General features: G+C 43.7%; 2 protein-coding genes across 6 annotated transcripts in view; one reads left to right on the top strand and one right to left on the bottom strand.

Annotated features, from left to right (window-relative positions):
* usp32 (ubiquitin specific peptidase 32) overlaps positions 1–20,234 on the bottom strand; it is a 50,088-nt gene extending 29,854 nt beyond the window's left edge. The window contains exons 1-3 of one of the 4 annotated variants that reach the window (XM_071471850.1): positions 19,901–20,234; positions 6,683–6,810; positions 1,197–1,302 (exon numbers count right to left, since the gene is read on the bottom strand). In XM_071471850.1, coding sequence (XP_071327951.1) covers positions 1,197–1,302; positions 6,683–6,810; positions 19,901–19,958 — 292 coding nt within the window. In that variant the 5' untranslated portion in view covers positions 19,959–20,234. The remainder of the gene's footprint in view (positions 1–1,196; positions 1,303–6,682; positions 6,811–19,900) is intronic. The other 3 variants (XM_071471852.1, XM_071471851.1, XM_071471853.1) reach the window with 3 other exon arrangements.
* An 87-nt stretch (positions 20,235–20,321) lies between these two features.
* The window catches only part of LOC139614524 (CDP-diacylglycerol--serine O-phosphatidyltransferase), a 12,113-nt gene continuing 7,434 nt past the window's right edge, over positions 20,322–25,000 (top strand). For both annotated transcript variants that reach the window (XR_011687071.1, XM_071471858.1), the window contains exons 1-3: positions 20,322–20,908; positions 21,026–21,121; positions 21,269–21,381. Coding sequence is in view for 1 of the 2 variants with exons in the window: in XM_071471858.1 (XP_071327959.1) it covers positions 20,740–20,908; positions 21,026–21,121; positions 21,269–21,381 (378 nt within the window). In the remaining variant the exon portion in view is untranslated. The remainder of the gene's footprint in view (positions 20,909–21,025; positions 21,122–21,268; positions 21,382–25,000) is intronic.

The raw sequence follows: 25,000 nt of genomic DNA on the forward strand, positions 1-25,000 counted from the left end.
CCAGCTGTTGACGTCATCTACGCAGAAACATGTCGGACGAGTAAATGTTTGGTTGATGGTGAGAAATTTGTTTAATGGTGCAAAATAATTTTTTTGCTGATATTTGAGGTTGTAACTGTTAGGTGCTCGCCACGTACAGTGACTTATATTAGCAGTAACCCTGACATTAAGGAACACAAATTGTGGTATTTCTTTAAACTTTATATTTGTATTTGGAAACTTTTGGTTTTGATTAATGACGTTTATTCCAGTTTACCTGTCCTGTTCTCTTTCTCCTGTTAGTTAAAGTGTTAGTGTTTTGTGTTATGTTGTGTACAACTGATCTGATCAGTCAGTGTTTATGTCAACTAATGGCTTGTTTTTTATAAATTATTTTTTCTCATTTTTTAGGAAAATAAAACTTTTATTTTGAAAACTCACGTATCAGATCAGCAGATGTGTGGTTTTAAATTCCTGTTATATCAGTGGGGGCATCAAACAGTGCAACAGTTTGTGATCAACTGATCTTTAAATAAAACTGTTTCATAGGAATAAATCTGCATTTGAATTAATCCTGTTGAGAGGCCTCAGCTCAGCCACAACCTGTGACCTTTACCCTCACACTGTGAGGATCCATCAACCAGACTCACAATCTTCATAAACACAGATCATGACTTTGTTCAATTCTTTCATGAACAGGAAGTAAAAGGATGAATAGAATGGAATATGGAGCAGTCTGGAAGATGTTAACATTGGTCTCAAGACGACGTGTAAAACACTCCTGAAGTAATAAACTGACCAACACTGGTTTATAATGAACCTTTAGACAGTTTATAATGAACCTTGTCCTCTGACACAGAAGCTTAGATAAAAAATAGCTTGTGCATTACTTTTGCAACAAGTCATAAAGTGCATTGAACTTGGGCATGTGTGTGTATGTGTGCGTCATATTTTAACAGGTTTTCCAATATTGTATTTAATCTATATAATGATAATGTATATAAATATATAACCATTATATTCATGTTAAATTCTTTGATCAGGTGTTGGGACCTGAAACTGCACCTGAGGGATCTGCCATGTGCTACACGTGAGTTCTGATCTGGTATCTGCAGTTTATGGCTGATGATTCATTTTGTTCGGTTGCTGCTGATTGGAGACGTTCAGACTGTGATGGACTTGACGACATGAAACCGGGCTGTTCATACACAACTTACACTTGGCCTTCTCCTCATCGCGGCCTCTGGTCAGAAGCACCAGACCCACGATCAGATTGTTGAAGTGCAGCCCTTTAGATGAGCCTCCGAATGAGGTGTAAATAACCTGGAACACACAAAACACACAGCAGAATGTGACAAACGTGGACAAACATCACAATCACATTGAGTTCACCCTGTGGACGACACCATGAATGAGTTAGCAGACGTCCATTCATCTGCAGAGCTGATGACAGAAATTCCAGCTTCCTCTCGTTTCCACGTCAACATCGTTGTCTTTCAGACAAGAACAATGTCTCGGTGCTCCATTATTACCTCATGTAAAATCTACTATAATCTAATAAAGGAGCCCTGCATCGGAGACAACCTGTGTGAATGTGCAGACTGTGAGAGGCTTTGTGTCCCAAACATAATCACACTCTGGCTGCAGAACAGTGGAGATGACTTATAACAGTCTATCAATTCACAAGATTAGTTTGGTTGTTGGTGCAGATCCTTGTTCAAGAATTGTTTTTTTGGTTTAAGAATAATCTGCTTTTGTCTTCATTTCTCCTCCCAACCCACCTCAAACAAACACCAGCCAATTTACAACCTACAGCAACTGAAATCAGGACAGAAAAGAGCGAGAGAGATAAATATTGAGTTTAAAATAGCAGATCCAGGGGTGGGTTGGCGGTGGGGGGGATGACAAATGTGTATTCTGTGTGGTTACACATCTGTCATGTCAACTGTGCAGAGGTGACTCTGCAGTCAGTGAGCTAATGAAGTGTATCCATTAAAGTGGGTCACACACAGCAGAGGAGGTTCACATGTGGTTAAAAAAAAGGAAGTGAGTCATACTATTCAAAGTAAATCCAGCACCAAACTTCCCCTACTGCAGTTCATCATCAACTGTACTTTAATAATGAAGCTAAAAAAAACATCCTGTTGCTTCACTTTCTTCCTCATTTAAACATTTTACAATCAAAGTATCAACAAATATAATGAATAATGAAAAATGAATGAATAATATACTGATTGCACCACTGATCTGATTATAAACTGTCTCATTATAAATGAGCTTTTGCAGGAAAATGCATTAATAATAAAAATAATAATAATGATAACACCACCCTGCAGCCTTGTAGAATCAGAGTCATCATGAAATAGTTCAGATCAACATTTACTGAAAGCTTAAGTCACTGTAACATGTTATATTCTTTGATTTCTGTCTTTTGACTCAGCCTGTTATACAGCTCTGTAATGTCTTCTGTGGATCGGAGGGACTTTTGTCAGGTGTTGAAAATAACCCCGGTGATGTCATGGGGGTTATTGTACCAGCGAAGGTTTGGAGAGTTTAAAACTTTAACAGAAAGCCTGTGGTGCAAACCAGGTGGAAGAAATGTGAAAATATGAGGACATTAATCAGACAGGAACAGATGTCATCGGCTGCATTTTGGGAAAGGTAGTGACAGGACACCTTGACCTGTGCTGCTTCAGGTTCACCCTTTTTTAAAAATCTGTCCAGGACAAACCAAAACAAACAAACAGTCGACTCTTTAGTTGCTTGATTTTTCCGAACACGCTCACACAGTCTGAAACGTTTGTGTAAGAACTGATGTTTTCCTGTCGTTTCAGAAGCTTCTCAGCCTGACGGTGCGTTTACTGCCCTGGTGACGGCAGCGTGACGTCTGTCTCAGTGTCTCAGTCACAAAGACACAGAAGAGTGTTTTCACAGATGGTTTATTTGTATCATGAGTCAGGTCACTGTTGATGTCAAAGAGCTGTAGGGGCCAATTAAAATTTATCTTTTTCTTTTTTACTTGAAGAGACAAGAGGAGACATTTACCAGGTGTTTGGATGTTTCTGCTTAAAACTGTGTTTTTTTTATAATGATGAGATTATTTACATGTGCGTATTTCCCACAGGTTGAGAATTTACTGGTTGTAGCTGCTGTGCGGTTAGTTTGTGTGTCTGTGGAGGGAAAGCCCAGCCTCTCGCTTGGGGCAATTTACTGACAAACTGTTTTATCAAACGTAGCTTTGGTTTGTCCCAGCAGCTGAGTTTACACAGCAAATCATTTTGAAAGAGTTTTTTTTTTTTTTTTGAAGAGTTTACAGCCAATAGGGAAACTCCAACACTCAGCCGACCGATGAACGGTGTAACTTCATCCCTCAGTCAGTCAGTGACATGTGTGTTTATCATGCTGGCCCAGATGTTTTTGTCCAGCTGTGTGGGCTGCTCCTAAAAACATGTTACACGTCACACATCTATTTTTAACCTGATGTGGAATGTGGAATCTACCATGAAACTGTGGGGAAGCCCCTGAAGCAGTGAACTCAGTCATTCTGTTACTAGTGTTATTCTAACATTAACTGTGATTTGCATTCAGGAAGTACACATGCCCACTGTCACAGGTCAGGTCTTTAGTGGGATGGTCCCTTTTTATTCTGAAAACCAAACAGTAAATCACACGTTTTCTCTGATGAAGCAGAGAGAAGTAAGAGAAACAAATAAAAGGACAAACCAACAAGAACCATGAAACCATGTTCCACCATGAGCCTCCAGCTTCAGGTTCAGTTCTGTCTGTAAAAGGGTCCCAAGTGGAGGAATGAACCCACACAGTGGAGACAGAGAGGGAGGGAGGAAGCAGGGGAATGACATGAAGCCAGGAGTCGAACTGGGGACTCGCTGCTCAGGGCATTTGAGCTGGAGCTGCACAGTTCATCAAAATAATCAAAATCACAATATGGGAAACTGCAATATTCAAATTTTTGGATAAAGGTAAAAATGTGTCACAACATTGTTACAGCAAAAAAAAAAAAAATTAAATTAAATTAAAATTCAAATAAAAAACCTAACCTAAACACCCTGAGGATTCAACAGCATGATGGTGGATTGGCGTTGTGATCACCATAAATTACCCACAAATCATCACACACTTGTAAATCTCTGTAGATCTGCTTTTGTAGGTCATGTGACACAGTTTTCACCTATAATGAATGAATTTCTCTCACTTCTTTGATGATCTTGTAAATCATGACCGACTTTGACATGATGCAGACTGGATGCTTGTATGATTTCCTTCAGTGGCGTCTGAGTGATAAACTCACAACACAATAACTCTGACCTCCAGTCTGGAGAAGCTTGAACTGTTCAGCTTTGCTGAGACTAAGACTGAAGTGGATCTGAGTGAGTTGTGATGCTGTTTAGTCAATAACCCATTGAGTCTTATTGAGAAAGTGTTGAGGAGGATCTGTTCCTGTTTGCCGACATATTTCCTCTTCACCATGTTACATCATTTTATTGTGTTTGCAACTGATGCAGCAACTTTTCAGGTAATGACTCCTTCTAAATCTAAATTATGTTAATGCTAAGAAAGATCAGTAAATCCAGCTGATCTGAGCCACCTCCTGTTTTTATCCAAGAACACATTTAAAGACAGGATGGATCTAGTTTTTGTTTAAATGCTGCAGAGATCTGCTTCTTTACTGATGAAGCTCAGTTTTTCTTTGAACTATCAGAATGTGCAGCAGTAACCTTACATCTGGACAACTGTCGCCGCAGTAACTGCTGCCATGGAGACAAAGGAGAAGAGGAGGAAGGAGAAAGATGCTGAGAGAAAGAGGAGGGAAGATGTGTGCTGTAGTGATGAATGAAGACTCTGGCAGCAGATGGAGGAGAGGATGACTAACACCGGCCCTGGTGATGTGCTCTGAAGGAAACGTGTTGACAAGTCATCCTGAAGGACTGAGCTCTCTGAGACGTCCTGGTTGCATCAGAATCTGCAGAAACCCTGAACTCTTGATGCTCTGCCTCCACAAAAGTCACATAACTAACATAACATAGGCAACTGTTGACATTGTCTTAGTAACTAAAACCTGTCGGATCCGGATCAGCAGGTGACAGTGACTCATCAAAGACCTGATGCATTCAGGGAAATGTATTTTCAAACCACACTACAAAAAACACACAAATCAGATTTTCATATCTACAACTAAATGACAGAACACATAGTTTCTAATTCTGGAGAAAATTAGTTCATCTTAGTTTCTCTGAGCTCAACTGAAATCTCAGTTTCAAATGTTCACATATGAGCTCAGGACAAAATATCAGTGTCACGATTCAATCAAGCCAATCATGTTCCAGTGTGACATTTAGATTTCAGTGGCAGTTCAAAGCCTCCACTGCACGAACACCGAGAGTGAAATGAAGTCAAGTAGGAGACGACTAAGCTCCTGCAGTTCAACTGTTGGTTCCTCATACCTGTTTCACACTGAAGCTAGCAGGTATTAATAGATATTTTAAACGTGAGTAAACCTGCTCAAAGACGCCGACGCAGGGCAGAAACATATGTGAGACGCTTCAGTCGGTGATTGTGTGTTTTTGAAACTCATTTCGAGGCTGCAGCTCATCCCTCAGCGCAGTGTAGCAGCAGCGTGTTGGGCAGGTGACAGGTGTGTTTACACGCAAGGTGTGAAAATGAATGTGTTCATCCGGGTGCTGTTGTGTCATGTGACCCAGGTGTGAATGCTGATTGTTCCCTCTTCCATCACTGACAAAAGCCTGATGTTAGTGAGTCTTAGTGGAAAAGGGGCTTCAGTGAGGGAGAAGCAGTAGATGTTAGTCTAAGAATTTCTGTGAAGGTAATTTAATGTTATTTGAGAAAAATATCGATCACAAATTATTATTCAAGGAGCATGTTCAATACGATCAGACTCCAGAACAATACGCCTCAAATGTTCAGCTTGAGATCGACAAGTTTGACAAACTGAAGGTGAACGACTGAGTCAGCTACGATCAGGTGAGGATGTCTGAGGGAAACCGGAGGCGGTGGATTCTGGACGTTGGCCAGAGATGTGCATGATGGGAATTCAGGCGTTACATAGTTCATATTGTTTTACCCATAATGCTCTGCCCAAGGTTGAAATTTGCTTTGATTTAGAGCTTCACCACTGACAGATATAAACTTATTCTAAGCAGCATTTTAAGATATTTATTCCCGTTAGTTTTTATTTCCAGTTACAGGATTCTGCCTGTGAAACACTAGTTCTGACACTGACACTTTGTGGACCACTTTAGAAGAACCCAGATTCAGTCCAGGGCATCATGGGAATTCTCATCGGTTTACACTCAGGATTGATGCCTGGCTGTGTAACATCCGGCCTCATCACGCTCTTTCAACAGGGAGCACATCATTAAGGAAGTTGTGACACCTTTTAATGAGACCTGTAAGTCCTCTGGTGGAGCAGAGCTGGACTCGTGTGATTCAGACTATCAGACTATTAAGGATCAAGCTCCAGGACCTCAGCTGGATCCCTCCTCTTGATGATTGGCATTGAATTAAAAAACAACACAGGAGACTGCAGGTGAATGTGCCTGTTGTGACAGACTCCAGTTATCACCCTGGTTCTTCACTTCCCCCTCACTAAAACCACCGGAGTCATTTTAAAGCAGCCACCTCTTCACATCGACCGCTCCGGGTGTGTGACGTCAGCGTGGCTTACCTCTGCCACTTTAGGGGGAACTCCATCGCCCAGCACCTCCCTGTAGAAGCACTGCTGGGTCATGTAGCAGGAGAGGCCGCTGGTCCTCTTGAAGGCATCCTTCAGCCGCTTCAGTTCCACATCAGTGACTGCAAAGACCAGATGACAGAGCAGAGATAATTCATTTAACAACATCCAGCAGCTGCTCATAGAACCTGTGGTTTGATGTGTGAATGTGATAACACTGTGGGTTTTTTTGTTTCTCTGTGAGAAAATGAAAAAAAAAATATTTAAGTTAAACTGAGGCAAAAAAATCATGTGATTCATCTTTTCTTTCTAAACTTGAAACATGAACACACTCAAATGTTTTCATAGTTAATATTAAAGCTTTGGTCAAACAATCCAGACTCCACTCAGCTCCACTGTCACAGATATAAAACAAAGCTGTGTGATGACAACATCAGGGGAAACGGGATCAGCTGTGACTTTCAGCAGCTTCAGCCGTGCTGCGCCTCATAAAACACGCGTCCTGTTGTCCTGTGCTGCGCTCTGGTACAGTCGTCCACCTCAGGTCAGGTCTGTCACAGAGTGTGTGTGATACCAGGAAGGAGTCCAACAACAACAATGACCCTGCTGCAGAGCAAGCAGCTCTATTGTCACCACATCAAACACTGATGGAGTTTTCCAGCTACAGCAGCAGCTCTATTGAACTGGACAACAACCAGTACAGAGGTGGACACACTGAAACCAGTATAATGGGATAAATCTATAGCTCTAATGACATGACATTAAATAGAAAAAAACTATTATACTTCATACTGTCAACTATAGGATTGCACATTCCCCCATTCCTATTGCATGTTGCACTCTTTATTATTATTATTATTATCATCATTAGTTTTTCCTCCTCCTGTGACCAAGTGCTGCTCTTTGTGGGAACTGTTGGTTTCTCTCTATAACAAACCTGAGCCTGTAAAGTGCCTGGAGATATGTTTATATGTTTTGAACTACACAAATAAAATTGAATTGCATGTTGTACGTATTTGCATTGTTATTATTTTTAATATTTTTATCATATTTTTTTCACATTTTTATTTGAATTGTTTTTCTAGAATCTCTAAACTACCTGACATGGCTGATTTATAAACATAAATTTGGAATTTTGGACTGATAATGAGACAAAATTGGCAATTTTAAAAACTTTAAAAATCTAAATTATTTTATGACATTTTCTGGCCTAAATCATCATCAAAACAATCAACAGACTACTGGACCTTAGACGTTATCTGCTGCCGTGTAGACAAGATAATAAAATGGATTTCAGCCACACTGTATGTGATATTATATGGACCGATTACAGCAGGTGCAGTGAAGGATTTATTAACATGTTTACAACGTAGTTGTAATAAGCGGATATTTATTATATTTGTCAACATCTGTCAGTAGAAACTTCTCCATAAACAGATAATTAACGACCACATAGTGAAACACAGCTGTCATAAGAAATGTCTTTATAATTGATGTTATAATGGCTGGCAAACACTGTGCATTAATAAACACTTAATATGTTGTTATAGCTGCTTACAACGACATTATAATGTGTAATAAACCACTTATTAACTCTTTGTATAAACATTAAAATGTTAACGCTGTTACAGCTGGTTAGAAACTGTTCTGACACCAGCCTGTAGAGGGCAGTAGAGTCCATGTGGCTTCAGATCACAGTCACAGTCATCAAACAAATGAATAATCTTTTAAAAGTTCTACAACAGCTTCTTCTCAAGGGTTTATATAGATTTTAAAAAGAAAATAAATACAATAAAACAGCTTCTACTTGGATTCTCCTCAACAGTGTAGATGCACTTTGCATATTCAGTTTATACAGGTATATAGGAACCGGTATATTCTCCAACCTAAAATTCACTTCTTCTTTATAAATTTCTCATTCAGCTGCTTAACAAAAAAAATGGGTCTGATTTCCGTCACTTTGTTTTAAGGTCGTTCTGCTGCAGAGACATAATTCTGCTCAAACACAAAAAAATCCACAGACCAAACTTGATAAACATGGAGTGTGTTCATGTAACCGGACGAAGAAACTCAATGGAAACTGAACTCTTGTCTCTTTCTGCACCAATTTGACTTTAACAGAGCAAGATAATGAAGATGAGATAAGAGCAGAGAAAGAAAATAAAACGACTTTACTGTAATTGACCAAAAGAAGACACCTTATCTCATACAACTGCAAATCTTCTACAGTGAAGATTTGGTGGCAGAGTTAAACAGGGACACACTACAACGTACTACAGCAGCTGGTCTCATCCTCACCCTCTGTGCTTCCTACTGTACAAACCACAGAGAACCAACAGGCAGCAGAAGCAGCAGGACTGATGAGGAACTGGAGGATCCTCAGGGGCTTTAAGGAAACAGAGCAGTTGAAGAGGAGATCAGCTGGTGGTCCGGGTGTTACTGCTCATTCATCTTATTTCCACAGTACAGCTTCATACAAATTCTCCTCATTCCCTCGTGTTCTTTGAGGTTTAAGACCTGCAGAAGAGGTTCATGTGCAGACTGACTGTGAAAAGGAGCTAATTAAAGCTCATGTGTAACTACATTAAAGGAACAATTCAACATTTGGGCGAACGTTCAAATTTCCAGGAAGCAGAAGAACATAAAAAAAAGAAGTGTAAGAAGGCCACGATGTGGTTTTATGGGGGTAATGTGCAGAACTGTTTCACTGACTTCCTGGAGTGTTGGAGTTTCCACTGGTGACAAAAAGACTCAGGGAAAAGAAACAGCCCTGCACTTAACCACGTGTTGTTTCTACACACTGACATTACACAAACACAGAGTCACATGTTCATCACTGAGCTTTACAGGTGCTGGAAGGTGGATACAGTCATCACTGTTTCCAGTTTTTATGCTAAGCTAAGCTAACATCTGCAGACTGGTCAGTAATAAAAACAACTTCATTGCTGTGGCCTCTGTGATGATGATGAACAGTGATGTGCTCATTAAACACTTGGATTAACAGGAGAGGCTCTATAGCTCTCACACACACAGACACACACAGACACACACAGACACACACACACAGACACAGACACAGACACAGACACAGACAGACACACACACACACACACACAGACACAGACACAGACACACACAGACACAGACACACACAGACACAGACACACACACAGACACAGACAGACACACACACACACACACACAGCTACAGAGGGACTGAGTGTCGTTTCTGAGGACGACTCCCTGAGAAGAAAGAGAGCTCATAAAAAACTAATTAGAAAAGGTCAGAGTCAAAGTCAAAGGAGAATCTAAATCAATGCACAGTCTGCTGATGATGTTCTCTGCTTCTCTGGGATTCACACAGCGGAGGAATGAAAAAACAGAGATAATCAGGATGAAAGAAGTTATTTTAATGGAAGCTTGATGATATAAAACCTGATCTATGTCCAGGTAAAGAAGCTGTCCACGTTCTACAGGTGGACCATGTCTGTGTGCTGTGTTGTTGTTTTCAGGTGAAGTTAAAGTATTTAAAGAAGAGACTGTCCACATCCCATCCAACTCATTCTGCACTTAGAAACTTTACCTGGGTGAGAAGATGAAACCAGGATCAGCAGACACATCAATTACTCCACCAAAATCAGCCTCAAACCAGAACCCAGTTCAGTCACAAGACAGGTGCATGAAAACACAATCATGCGTGTCTCAATCTGAGCAGATATCAGGGCTGAACAACTCATTGTTCTGACGATCAATAATTCTTCTCTCCAGGGGGATCGAGGGAGAAAATCATGATCTCAGGTCTGAGCGTAAAAACGACCAGAAACAGAATCAGAGTCTCTTTCAGCTCTGCAGGATGTGCCGACTGATTTCAGCTTAAAAACAATCAATGATGCGTTCACAGTCAGACATGACTGCACAGCTCAGCTCCTCATGTTCTCAGCCTGTCGCACAACGTGCTGTAAAAACATTAAAATATGCAAACATATGAGATCCTTGCTTTGCTTACGGAAAAGACATTAAGCTAAAAGAAAGTCTCCAGTCTCAGCAGCAGGTACGCAGCCTCCCTCCTCACCCCTGACCCCCAGACCACTTCAGTGGAGCCACAGGTCAAACTGTGACAGCTCCCAGGTGTGACGCACCTCCACCCGACTGGAAGTGAATTCTCTAGACAGGAAGCTGAAGCTGTTTTTTCAGACGTATGTGATTATGAAAAGAACATCTTCATCTTCAAGCTGTTTGATGGCATCACTTCAGACTGTAGGGAAAGCGTGAAGGACGTTTTAGAGACCAAACGATGAATCAGAGAAACATTTGGCAGATTCACCAGAACCTCTGAGTCACCTTAGATTAAATAACATACCCTCTAAAATTAATTAACACAAACAACTATGTCTAAATGTCTAAACAGGAGATGACTAAGTGTTAGATGTCAGCTTTTATTTTTGAGTGTTTGATTCTCAGAGTTGGAGACACATTCAGGGACATCACTGTGAACCACAACATCCCCAGTCTGGGACGTCTCTACAGAGGAATACAGACACATAGAAAACACTGATATCACTGTTATGATTAGTCTCATTTGATCTTAGTAAAGTGCTTTAAACGACTCTTCCTCCACTTTATCTCCATCCTGATACAGTTCACTTCATCTCAAACTGTTTGTCTGGTTTCAGTCCTTTTGTCTGGGCCTGTTGGAAAGTTCCAGACTCTGAGGGAGACTGTGAAGCTGTCACACCATCACACCTCTGCCCAGCCGCGAAGCACAGCACGGCAGTAAATATGGGTTGATATGATGATGATGATGATGATGAGCAGACTGAGTCTAGTTCATCCCTATGAGAGTCAACCTGCAGTCAGTACTCAGAGCTGTTGCAGCTTTTTTCTCATGCATCATAAACACCCAGAGGAGTCACGTGCTGCAGGTGAAGGGCTCATCATTCAGACTGGATGAAGCACCTTCACTCAGGTGAGACCAGAGCTCACTCACCTCCACAATGACAGAGGTGAACGGACGGCCTGCCATCAGGGAGCCAACCTCCACCTGCTCTCCTCCACCCTCTGATCAGAAATATTTGCTGACATCTGATGTAGCAACGCTCCACACACTACGTTCACTGAGGCTAACATTAGCTTGTTTAATGATGATGATGATGATGATTAAAGGAATCAGCCAATCAACCAGACGATAACTTTAACAGCTGGACTCGGTATATGTTACCATGACGACACTTTCAAATTCATGAGACTCTGAGGACGAGTTAGAGACGTGTCACAGTGAATAAAGAACGTGTGCTTGAATTAGAGATAAGTGTTCTACTATACTACTGAGCCGTTCTGATGACAAACACCACTGAGGGATGACAGCAGAACTGTTACAATTAGATGGAGAAGGAAAACAAAGCGGTCCAGATCATGGAGAACTCTTTGTGTATTGTGATGCTGTGATACAATGGGTGGACACTGGGCTGCATTAACTGCAGCCGTTACCATTCAATCCACAGTGAACAATGGCTCTGATTTCTGCAGCTCCCCCACACACAGTCTGCAGACAGAGGCTGGGACCATAACATACAGCAGCAAACAACACACATCACTGCTTCCTTCTAACACTGTACACACACACACACACAGGTTCCCAGCAGGTTTTTGGTGTAATACCACCTCACTAAATCAACATGGCAGCCGAGCAGCGAGCGGCAGAGCCCTCCGCTGTGACTCGATATTTTCTGTCCTATGACATAAGCCGGGCCTGGTCGGCTATCGCTGCTATCAGCAAGACTGGAAACACCCCGGCAGCGAGCACAGAGGCTTCTGGAGCAGCATGCAAAATACTGAGCTCACATGAGCCCCGGTGACCTTTCAGTCACGCTGAACTGTCAACAGAAACGCCTGCAGGCACAAACACACAGGGAGCCCTGTTCCTGAAAAGCTCACTTCACCTGCAACCATGACACCAAACATTCACCACGAGGCTGCTGGGATTTAAACGGACTAGAGAGACAAACAACATCTACAACTACATGTGTCTGTTTTCATTTACACAGCCAATAGATGAATTGATCCAAGGAATCCTCCTAATTAAACTGTGTCTGTGTTGTAGCTAACCTGGAATTTCTACCTCACAGGTGACAGCAGGAAAGACACAGGTGTAAATACTAAAACTAACGATGGTTCTGCTCCTATGATGACAAGTCAAAGTGCGTGTGTTCAAACGTCTCCCTACAAAACGCTCTAAACCTCCCTCAACTCGTTTAAGGTTCTGCATCGATACAAACCTGAGGACTTCCTTTAACAGTCTGAACTGGGCTCATTCAGTTGTGTCCTCGTTAGAAGTTGTGCGTTAATGACTGAAGCAAGTTCATATACATTTGTGAGTTAATTACATTCTCAAATGCTGTTACAGAGACTTTATTGATAGTGTGAAATGAGTAGTTACTGGATGTAACTCTAATCTAGTGCTGTGAGTAAATATGCTGTTTTATATTAATCCGGCTAAAGAACATTTATTCCTGGTTCTCAGGCAGAACTGCTGGATGTTAGGTTGTATGTCTGTGTATAAGTGTGTTAATTCCATTAAGATGTATGTTGGGGCTGTAGTGTGTAGCTAACCTAATGTATGCTAGGCTGCTAAGTGAAGCATTAGCTGCAGGTGCCACTCTAAGTTGTACATTAGGCCGTGTGTTGCTGCTCAGAGTGCTCTGTGTGTTTGTGTAAGTCACTGCTTTAATGTCTTTGTGTGTTGACAGAAAACAACACACACAGTCTGAACACAGTCACACTGAACCATCCTGTGTTCGACTGTCATTCTCCTCCTCTGTGTGAAGTCCACGTCCCAGCTTGTGCTACAAGTTCGTCCAGGCCTGAGGTGGTGCTCTGTCTCTTATGTATAGATTGTCATGATGATGATGATGATGATGATGATGATGATGCTGCTTGCTCCTCGTGATGAATGAGAATAAATCTGGAGCTCAGCCAATCAGACAAGGATTTCCATCAGTGTTGGATCGTGTCACAAATATAAAACAGCTGTTCTGTGGTTCCTGTGTTTACGTGGGTCAGCTGTGGTGAAACTACAGTCGTGCATCGTTTCAAATGTTGCTGCAGCAAGGAATTGTGGGACGGCATTTTCTCCTTTCCTTTTGTAAAGTGTTTCCTATGCTAAAGGACATAAGATAGGAAGCATTGAAGCTCCTTTCCTTATCATGTAGAGAAGTGGACCAGCTCTAATCAAGGCTCAATGAATCAATGAACAGGCATCAGTGAGAATAAACACCAGCTCTCTGACTGCTCACACTTCCTGCTGAGCAGTGGATTTGTCTTTTTAATTATTTATGCCTAATTTTACTCTGCTCCTTCCTTTATATTGTTTTTTTTTTATTTCTATTCATCCATCATCCATCCATTCATCATCCATCCATCACTTTACTCTTATTAACTTGTGTCCTTCAAAACTGAATTTAGACTATTCTTACTTATTATTTAGCACTTACACATTTATTTTTGTCAAATTTCACTCAGTGTAAATTTTTGTTTTTATCTGTTCACTTATTATTTATTGTTTTGTTTTTCTTTGAATTGTTCTTCCTGGATGATGTTCAAATTACAAGGACAATCCTTATACTGTATATCTATTAATATGATTTTATAATTCTTTTCTACTATGAAAATGAGCACTAGTCCAACGATTTACTGTGTGTATGACTTTCTTTAGCTCAATGAAACATATTTGAAAATAAAAACAGTGATATTCAACTAGGGGAAAAAAACTTGTGTCCTCCAGCTGACGACTGAAACTGCAGCTACAATAAGGATGAAAATGACGGGAGGCTCACAGCTGTGACACATCTGCAAAAAGCTACTCACAACTAAAGCTGCAGCAGCGATCGATCGACAGACAATTAACCAGCAACTATTCTGATGACTGAATAATCACTTTAGTCATTTTTTAAGCAAAAATAGAAAACAGAATCTGACCTGTGAGAATCTGATGCTCTTCTTTGTTACGTACAACAGTGAACTGAATATAATAACATCACTGGGCTTTGGTCAGTTGGTCGGATAAATTAAGCCGTCTGAAGACCTCTGACTCTAAAAAACTACACTTGACCTTTTTCACCTCAGTTGCAAGAAACATGGAAATAAACCATTTGAAATCACCTGCATTTCTGTATAAAATTTGTCTCATAAAATGGTCAGAGCTTCATCTAAGTTACAATAATGAACAATGATTGTGCTGGAGGCAGCTTTAATTAGAGCTCTGCTTGGTCCTGAATGTAACTGTCACGGCTCCAGCGCTGCTCTCTGCTGCCTGACACCCCGACAAGAAGAACATGCAGCTCTGTGTGTGGTGTAAAAAGGTCACCGCAGACATGAAAACCTCCTCCCACAGGTGGAGCAGGGTGGAGGGAGCATCGGGATTCAGGGCTTTAGGGAAAATAAATTCACAAGCTTATCAAGGCCTCTTCAGGATAATGTCAGGGTGTCTGTCCTCCTGCTGAGGCTCAGGAGAAGCTGCTGAAGCAGCAGGACAATGACCTTAAACCTCAGAGTAAATCCACCTTCTGGAGCGGTCCAGTCAGAGCCCAGACCTGGATCCAGTAGAGCTGCTGTGGACGGAGCTCAGAGCTGCTCACACCAGACACCCTGAGAGTCTGAGCTGGACCGGCTCCATCAGAAGAATGGTCCAGACCTCCACCAAGCTTCACTGACTGTTTCCACAGCACTGAGAAGGTTTAATGAATGTGTTTATTCAAGATTATAATTGTTTGTGTGATATTATCTTAGAGTCGCTGTGTCTGTCGAAGTTTGTGACTTAGATTAGGATCAGATCAGACTATGACCAGTTAATAAAGAAAACCAGGTCATTCCACAGGGGTCACTATCATGACATTATATAAACCAAACTGTTACTCAATTCATCAAGAAATGATTGTTAGATTAATCAATGATGCAAATAATCAGCACAACAACAAATTTATCACTTTGGAAAACCAGCCCATTTCTCCAGTTGTTGTTGAGTTTTTGGAATCACCATGGTAACCATCTAACATCATGTTGTGAGTTCCTCTTTATTGTTTTGGTTTAAAAAACACAAAACCTGATGCCGATGAAGGAAACCTGTGATAGTTATCAAACATAGTAACTTAAAGAGCTGAAGAATTAAAATATGATCAAAATCACAATATGACCAAGAGAAATATCCAAATCACAGGAGCTGCAGTTTTTAATGAGGTGAAAATGTGTCACAACAGCAGACCATGAATGAAGCACAGGAACATGTTTGTCTGGTACAGACCCAACAAAAATCATGTCATTTATATTTTTTTTTTCCAGTGAAAATTAAATTCAAAAATTCTCACTAAATTCCCACTAAAACTCATATCACACTATCTGTCAAAATAATCACAGTATAATTTCTTCTGCAAGTCCTTCAGCCCTGGTACCTGACCCACACGGTCACACGGTTATCTGGGAAAATACAGTATTACATAAGACTCTTGATGTCTTATCATAGCGTGTACGAAGGACTTGATTGTGGCAAATGTGGTCCTAAAGACACTAACCGTAATGGAAACTAACCCAGAGGTGGTTTTGAGTACTTTGGCAGGTGTGTGTCAGGTGTGTGTGTCTGTCTCGACAGATTTTGTCAACACAACAGCGTCACTGCTGTGGAAGATACAGACACGAAACTTCACAGGTGTGTAGTTGAGATCAAAATAAAGGCTGAATTTGAAGATGGGTGTGGTCCGACCCACTGTTACCGAGAACTCATGTAATAATGTGGTGATAACTACTGAGCAGTCGGTCAGAACGTCCCAGCTGCTGCGATCAGTCTCTGGTATAACGCAGCGTTTTATCATCTTTACACAATAACTGCGGTGCACCCACTCGGAAAACTCGGTTTATTGTTCCTGTTAGACGAAGCTTCACGGTTCTGTGAAGCTCAGTGCACCGCTTCACTGTACAGAGAGAAAAGGAGAAGAAACAACACACACATCCTTGTGCAGCTTTGCTAATCCTAATGGCTCAAGACTATGTGTTATTGATTTATAGCAGCAGCAGGAAGTCTGTGACTGACCGATTGAGCAACTCTCAGATGAAACAGCCCATTCAACAAACTGTCAAACTGACCATTCAATGTGAAAATCATTGAGTCATTTAGAAAAGAAAAATAAACATTCAAGTTGTGTTATTACAGATCCTGCAAATCGCACTCAGTCTATTCCAGATAACCCCACAGCCAAACTAAAAATGTACCTCTGTGATAAACAACCATGCAAACGACCACACTCTAAACAACCTGCCCATGTTTCCATAGCAAACATCTCACTGGAGGCCTGTGTGGCAGCAGTATACAAATCTACAGCCACATCCAGGAGCACAAGGTTAAGAATGCAAAGCAGCGGTCTACCAGGCGGGCTGATAAGACCTGCTGACGTCCAGCAGGAACACAAGGCTGCAGCTCTCAGGTGAGGCTCTGTCAGTGATGACCACAGCGGCTGCCTGACTAAACTCTGAGGCGGCCAACCACACAGGGTCCAGTGGCCTATGAAGGGGGGGAAAAACTATGAAGTAGAATCTGATTCATAAAAACACTATGAACACATGTACATATCCTTACAATCTGCCTGTAAGCAGACACACACTTCTTAACAAGGGCCTGTCTCACAACAAGAGGTTAACATATTCAGGCCGAGTCTGAATAATCCAGCTTCTCATCAGGGATCAGAGACAATTTGGGCAAAGTTTCTATGAGCACGTTCATGTGGAAAACAGATTGCAAAGTGTTACAAAATAAGGCAACGCAACACAGGAGCTCCTCAAATTACCGCTGAGGTTAGTCAACACCTCTGGCAAGGTCAGACAGGTTCTGGTAATTGAACATTATCAGGTATTATCCGGTGCCATGATGTACAGTCAGCTGTTACCTCTGGGAGTTTGATGTCTCCACTGTAAACTGACATTTAAGGAGGAGATTACTTTAAACATTAACCTAAATGTTACGCAACACAGACTCAAACTCATCTTCCGGATAATTTCACAATACCACATGAATGTGTCATCTCCATTCATGACCAATCATGTCTCTTCTATCAGGTTTGTACATTGAAAGACATAATAAGCATATTCATATGGCCAAGCCTATGACATTATGACGTTCAATGAGGAACAAACACAGCAGCAGAACTGTCTGTTCAACATGGCAACTTTATTATTTCTTATCCATTGCAATAAAATCTTTATTGTAACTGATTTCAACACACTTATAATGCACAAACGTTTGCAGCACTGATCCAGAGTTCTTGTATTTAAGAATCTGCTCATCTAACAGGACGAGGAGATGGAAATATTTGAGCATCAGACACTTGTGATATCTCTGTAATTACAAAAACATTAGTTTTACTTTGGACTCTGGATATGTTCTTGCAGGTACTCAGTTTAGTGGTTAGAAACTGTAAAAGTGAACTGAGAGGATACGTTCAACCTCACATAATCAGGCTTGAAGGAACTCTGAGTTTACAACAGGAACACATCAAAGCCTTCCAGCAGGATGCTCCCCGACCATCATCCTACTGCAGCCAGCTTCCATGAAACTGGCCCTGCAACGGCTACAGTCCGGCCTGCTGTGGGAATTAGGAATGCTGCCATGTGACTGGTCAGATAAGGGCTGGATGGCTGGATAATTCCTCCACCCCCTGTGTGTGTAAGTGTGTGTGGTCACATGGGATCATGAGGGTGGGAATGGCAATCAGCTTGAGGAATGTTTAAAAAACCACCACACAAGGAGCTGACACTGAAAATGTGCCGTGTAGGTAATAAAAACACAAAACAGGTCCGGGTTTATTCGTGCACAGGCCTGTTTTCTGTGTGAAAACAACCATTTTAAAGACTTGTTTCAAATAGACCATAATCATTGAGCTAAATGTGAATGCATTAGCACAAACCGGTCTCACCTCCCTGGTAAAGAGGTGACACTGTCCTGGATGAATGTGTAACAGCCTCTCACAGCCCGGAGGTCAGGGCTGCTAACCCAGGGAGCAAAGAGCAACAACAATCAGGGAGAAGATCTCTATGAGCTTCCTGATGAATGTCCAGCTACAGCGAACATCAGTGCACCAACACTCAGCTTGGCGGTCAGATCGTGTTATCGAGACTTCTGGATGTGACCGACAGATTTCTGCGGATGCACCTGAGTCTACAGGAGGTGAAATGCACAGTAGATACAGACCAAGGAGTCCCTGCTTCCTGTTATCAGAGAAGAACCAGTGGCTCCCTCAGCTTAAAAAATGTCCACAAGCTAATGTATAAGCGCCTGAGTGCAGCGACAGGAAAGCGCCTCTGTCTGTTGTTCCGCCCCGACCTCACCGCTCCTCAGTCCACCAGCAAACACCGACGATCGACGTGAAGCAAAAACACATCAAACAAACAGTCTGAGGCTTCTCCCTCCGGGGGAACTGAGCTGCAGCGAGCCAGCTAACTGTCTAGCTTGACAACTGAGCTAGCAGCAGATATTTACGTTACTCAGCGGTAGCTAGCTAAGGTGATAAAAGCTAAGAGGCACACCGTGTTGTCAGTCAAAGAAGTTAGCACACATACAAGGCTGTCTGCACTACTGTTTTGATGAAATACTGTCAAGCCAGCCCACCCCTAGCTACACAAGTACCGCTTTCGCAGGTATGAGAGAACGTCACACCAAGCTCCATACAAAAATCTGTCAATTTGACGTGACACTGCTTGTAAGCAAACGCACGCACGTCATAAAATACCAGTCAGCACTATTTCGGTTTTACTATGAAGAATACATCATTTCGGGATAAAAAGAATCCACATATAGACTTTTAACTACAGTGTATTTAAGATTTAATTACAAGGAATCGCTCCTTACTGCAGCCAAACGTAGTGTACTATGGCGGAAAGGCGACAGCTGAAAATACAGGCTTAGCTACTGTTAACCTTAAGATCTAATTAAAACCCAGACATCTTTCCGTAATGTTTCTATGCCGAATTCAGTTATAGATCCTAGCGGTGCAGAAGAGACCGTGTGTTAATTTCTGACATGCGTCCACCTTGTCCAGTAACCAAGGCCACTTAAATCACTTGACTGCGCCGTGTGGTCAGGACGTCCTCCTATGTGCCAGGCTAGCATGATAGCAGACATTCGGCTAAGCTAGCGCAGCCGAGGTGGATTTAGCCGCTTGTTTTTCGGCTTACCTCTCTTGACGGCCTCGTCATACGACAGGAATCCTATCCTCGACTCTTTGGCCCCCATGCTCCCCTCATTTCATTGCAATGTGAGGAAATAAACGTGACAAGCCGAGCTGAGCAGGAGAGTTTGTCGCCCGGTCCATCTGCTGTGCAGCAGGTTCCTGGCGGTGTGTGTCCGCGGTGAACGGGTGAACGTTTCCAGCGACGCCTCCATGCTGTCACATGATCCAGGTCAGTTGACCAGCGCCGTCAAAGTACTCGGAAACACACCCGAAATTAAACACGGACGAGTTTTAATTCAGCGTCGGGTTCTCCAGAAAGTGTTTCGCTCCGCTTTTACAAACATTAAACGATAGATTTTGGCTCATTATGCGCAGTCACAGCGAACCGTGCGGGCAGCGCAGAAGAAGACTGGGGGGCGCCATCTTGCGGCCACCGCGGCGACAGGGCTCAGTGTTATGGGAAGTCGTGTTTATTATTTATTCAGTTGTCATTCAATTCATATTCACATAGCAACCACAGACCGGCCTAACGGTAGCTGGTTCCCCTTACCATGTTTACGGGGAGACATTACGCCGAACTCCATTAAAAAATGTACCAATATAAGCTCGGCTGACTCATACGCGAGATGCCCTCTTCCTAGAACATCTCTGGATATCTCTTTGGTTTTGTTTGGGGATTTTTACAATTTCGGAAACAATTTAATACATTTTCAAACGTTTAATTCGTTAGCTTGGCGCGTTGAATGCTGAGAACTGTACTGGCGCTGGGGGTTCTTAAATCTCCAAATTTTAGACTGGAGTTTGGCGTGACGCGCTGCGCACGGTCCAGCTTTATACGTCGCCATGAGGAGTGACGAACATGAAGCGCGCCCACAGCAGCTCGTAAACACCGCCAGAGGCGCGGAGTGCACACGCGACCGAGGCGCAGGGGAGACGGGTCGGGCCGTCTGCTTCCTGCCTCACTGGCCGGACATGGGACTCCGTGTGCTGCTGTACTGGCCCAATGTTGTCGGTGAGACTCATGGTTGAAGTTGAAGGAACTGAACTGAGCATTGAAAGCGCCGGTGTGATGTGAAAGCTCGTCGTGAGACTGACCCGGTGGAAGGTAACGGGGTGTGTCTGTCCCCAGGGTACGCGAGGGTCGGGCTGGTGCTGGCGGCATGGCGCTGCTCCGGGACTCCGGCCGTGTTTGTGCCGCTGTACTCGGGCTCCGTCGCCCTGGACGGTGAGTGACTGGCGCCGGGTCTGAGCCGGAGTCCGGCGGCTTCCTGACACGACGAGCCTGGTTTTAAGTGAAGGGCATGATGGGTGAATGCTGGTGATTAGGTGAGTGACAGTGGTGGTCACTGACCTCATGGTGCGTCCTCTGCAGGAGTGGACGGGTGGCTGGCGAGGAGGCTGGGCCAGAGCTCCAGGTTCGGGGCCTGGCTGGACGTGGTGGTGGACAATCTGGGCAGAGGCATGCTGTGGAGCCTGGTGTCTGAGGTGTGGAGGCTGCAACACAGACAGACAGTCAGACAGACAGACAGACAGACAGACAGTCAGACAGACAGACAGACAGTCAGACAGACAGTCAGACAGACAGTCAGACAGACAGACAGACAGTCAGACAGACAGACAGACAGTCACACAGACAGACAGTCAGACAGACAGTCAGACAGACAGTCAGTCAGTCACACAGACAGACAGTCAGACAGACAGTCAGACAGACAGTCAGACAGACAGTCAGTCAGACAGACAGTCAGACAGACAGTCAGACAGACAGACAGACAGACAGTCACACAGACAGACAGTCAGACAGACAGTCACACAGACAGACAGTCAGACAGACAGTCAGACAGACAGTCAGACAGACAGTCAGTCAGACAGACACACAGACAGACAGTCAGTCAGACAGACAGTCAGACAGACAGACACACAGACAGACAGACACAGTCAGTCAGACAGACACACAGACAGACAGACAGTCAGACAGACAGTCAGACAGACAGTCAGTCAGACAGACAGTCAGACAGACAGTCAGACAGACAGACAGACAGACAGTCACACAGACAGACAGTCAGACAGACAGTCACACAGACAGACAGTCAGACAGACAGTCAGACAGACAGTCAGACAGACAGTCAGTCAGACAGACACACAGACAGACAGTCAGTCAGACAGACAGTCAGACAGACAGACACACAGACAGACAGACACAGTCAGTCAGACAGACACAGACAGACAGACAGTCAGACAGTCAGACAGACAGACAGACAGTCAGACAGACAGACAGACAGTCAGTCAGTCAGACACACAGACAGACAGGCAGTCAGACAGACAGTCAGACAGACAGACAGTCAGACAGACAGTCAGACAGTCAGACAGACAGACAGACAGACAGACAGTCAGTCAGTCAGACAGACAGTCAGTCAGACACACAGACAGACAGTCAGACAGACAGTCAGACAGACAGACAGTCAGACAGACAGTCAGACAGACAGTCAGTCAGTCAGACAGACAGTCAGTCAGACAGACAGTCAGACAGACAGACAGACAGTCAGTCAGACAGTCAGACAGACAGACAGTCAGACAGTCAGACAGACAGTCAGACAGACAGTCAGACAGACAGACAGTCAGACAGACAGTCAGTCAGACAGACAGACAGACACACAGTCAGACAGACAGACAGACAGTCAGTCAGACAGACAGACAGACACACAGTCAGACAGACAGACAGACAGACAGTCAGTCAGACAGACAGTCAGTCAGTCAGTCAGACAGACAGTCAGACAGACAGTCAGACAGACAGACAGACAGTCAGACAGACAGTCAGTCAGACAGACAGTCAGACAGACAGACACACAGACAGACAGACACAGTCAGTCAGACAGACACACAGACAGACAGACAGTCAGACAGACAGACAGACAGTCAGTCAGTCAGACACACAGACAGACAGTCAGTCAGACAGACAGTCAGACAGACAGACAGACAGTCAGTCAGTCAGACAGACAGTCAGTCAGACACACAGACAGACAGTCAGTCAGTCAGTCAGACAGACAGTCAGACAGACAGACAGACAGTCACACAGACAGACAGTCAGACAGACAGTCAGACAGACAGTCAGACAGACAGTCAGTCAGACAGACACACAGACAGACAGTCAGTCAGACAGACAGTCAGACAGACAGACACACAGACAGACAGACACAGTCAGTCAGACAGACACACAGACAGACAGACAGTCAGTCAGACACACAGACAGACAGTCAGTCAGACAGACAGTCAGACAGACAGACAGTCAGACAGACAGTCAGTCAGTCAGACAGTCAGTCAGTCAGACAGTCAGTCAGACAGACAGTCAGTCAGACACACAGACAGACAGTCAGACAGACAGTCAGACAGACAGACAGTCAGACAGACAGACAGTCAGTCAGTCAGACAGACAGTCAGTCAGACAGACAGTCAGACAGTCAGACAGTCAGACAGACAGTCAGACAGACAGTCAGACAGACAGACAGTCAGACAGACAGTCAGACAGACAGTCAGTCAGACAGACAGTCAGTCAGACAGACAGTCAGACAGACAGACAGTCAGTCAGACAGTCAGACAGACAGACAGTCAGACAGTCAGACAGACAGTCAGACAGACAGTCAGTCAGACAGTCAGTCAGACAGACAGTCAGACAGACAGACAGTCAGACAGACAGTCAGTCAGACAGACAGACAGACACACAGTCAGACAGACAGACAGACAGTCAGTCAGACAGACAGACAGACACACAGTCAGACAGACAGACAGTCAGTCAGACAGACAGTCAGTCAGTCAGTCAGACAGACAGTCAGACAGACAGTCAGACAGACAGACAGACAGACAGTCACACAGACAGACAGTCAGACAGACAGTCAGTCAGACAGACACACAGACAGACAGTCAGTCAGATAGACAGTCAGACAGACAGACACACAGACAGACAGACACAGTCAGTCAGACAGACACACAGACAGACAGACAGTCAGACAGACAGACAGACAGTCAGTCAGTCAGACACACAGACAGACAGTCAGTCAGACAGACAGTCAGACAGACAGACAGACAGTCAGTCAGTCAGACAGACAGTCAGTCAGACACACAGACAGACAGTCAGTCAGTCAGTCAGACAGACAGACAGTCAGACAGACAGTCAGACAGACAGACAGACAGTCACACAGACAGACAGTCAGACAGACAGTCAGACAGACAGTCAGACAGACAGTCAGTCAGACAGACAGACACACAGACAGACAGACACAGTCAGTCAGACAGACACACAGACAGACAGACAGTCAGTCAGACACACAGACAGACAGTCAGTCAGACAGACAGACAGTCAGACAGACAGTCAGACAGACAGTCAGTCAGTCAGACAGTCAGTCAGACAGACAGTCAGACAGACAGACAGTCAGACAGTCAGACAGACAGTCAGACAGACAGTCAGACAGACAGTCAGTCAGACAGACAGTCAGACAGACAGTCAGACAGACAGTCAGTCAGACAGACAGACAGACACACAGTCAGACAGACAGACAGACAGTCAGTCAGACAGACAGTCAGTCAGTCAGACAGACAGACAGTCAGACAGACAGACAGTCAGACAGACAGTCAGACAGACAGTCAGTCAGACAGACAGACAGTCAGACAGTCAGACAGACAGTCAGACAGACAGTCAGTCAGACAGACAGTCAGTCAGACAGACAGTCAGACAGACAGACAGTCAGTCAGACAGTCAGACAGACAGACAGTCAGACAGTCAGACAGACAGTCAGACAGACAGTCAGTCAGACAGACAGACAGACACACAGTCAGACAGACAGACAGTCAGTCAGACAGACAGTCAGTCAGTCAGTCAGACAGACAGTCAGACAGACAGTCAGACAGACAGACAGACAGACAGTCACACAGACAGACAGTCAGACAGACAGTCAGTCAGACAGACAGTCAGACAGACAGACAGACAGACAGTCACACAGACAGACAGTCAGACAGACAGTCAGTCAGACAGACACACAGACAGACAGTCAGTCAGATAGACAGTCAGACAGACAGACACACAGACAGACAGACACAGTCAGTCAGACAGACA

The sequence above is a fragment of the Trachinotus anak genome, unplaced genomic scaffold (assembly GCF_046630095.1).
Source record: "Trachinotus anak isolate AG129_WGS33_773 ecotype Australia unplaced genomic scaffold, CSIRO_AGI_Tana_v1 ptg000034l, whole genome shotgun sequence".
Lineage (NCBI taxonomy): Eukaryota > Metazoa > Chordata > Actinopteri > Carangiformes > Carangidae > Trachinotus > Trachinotus anak.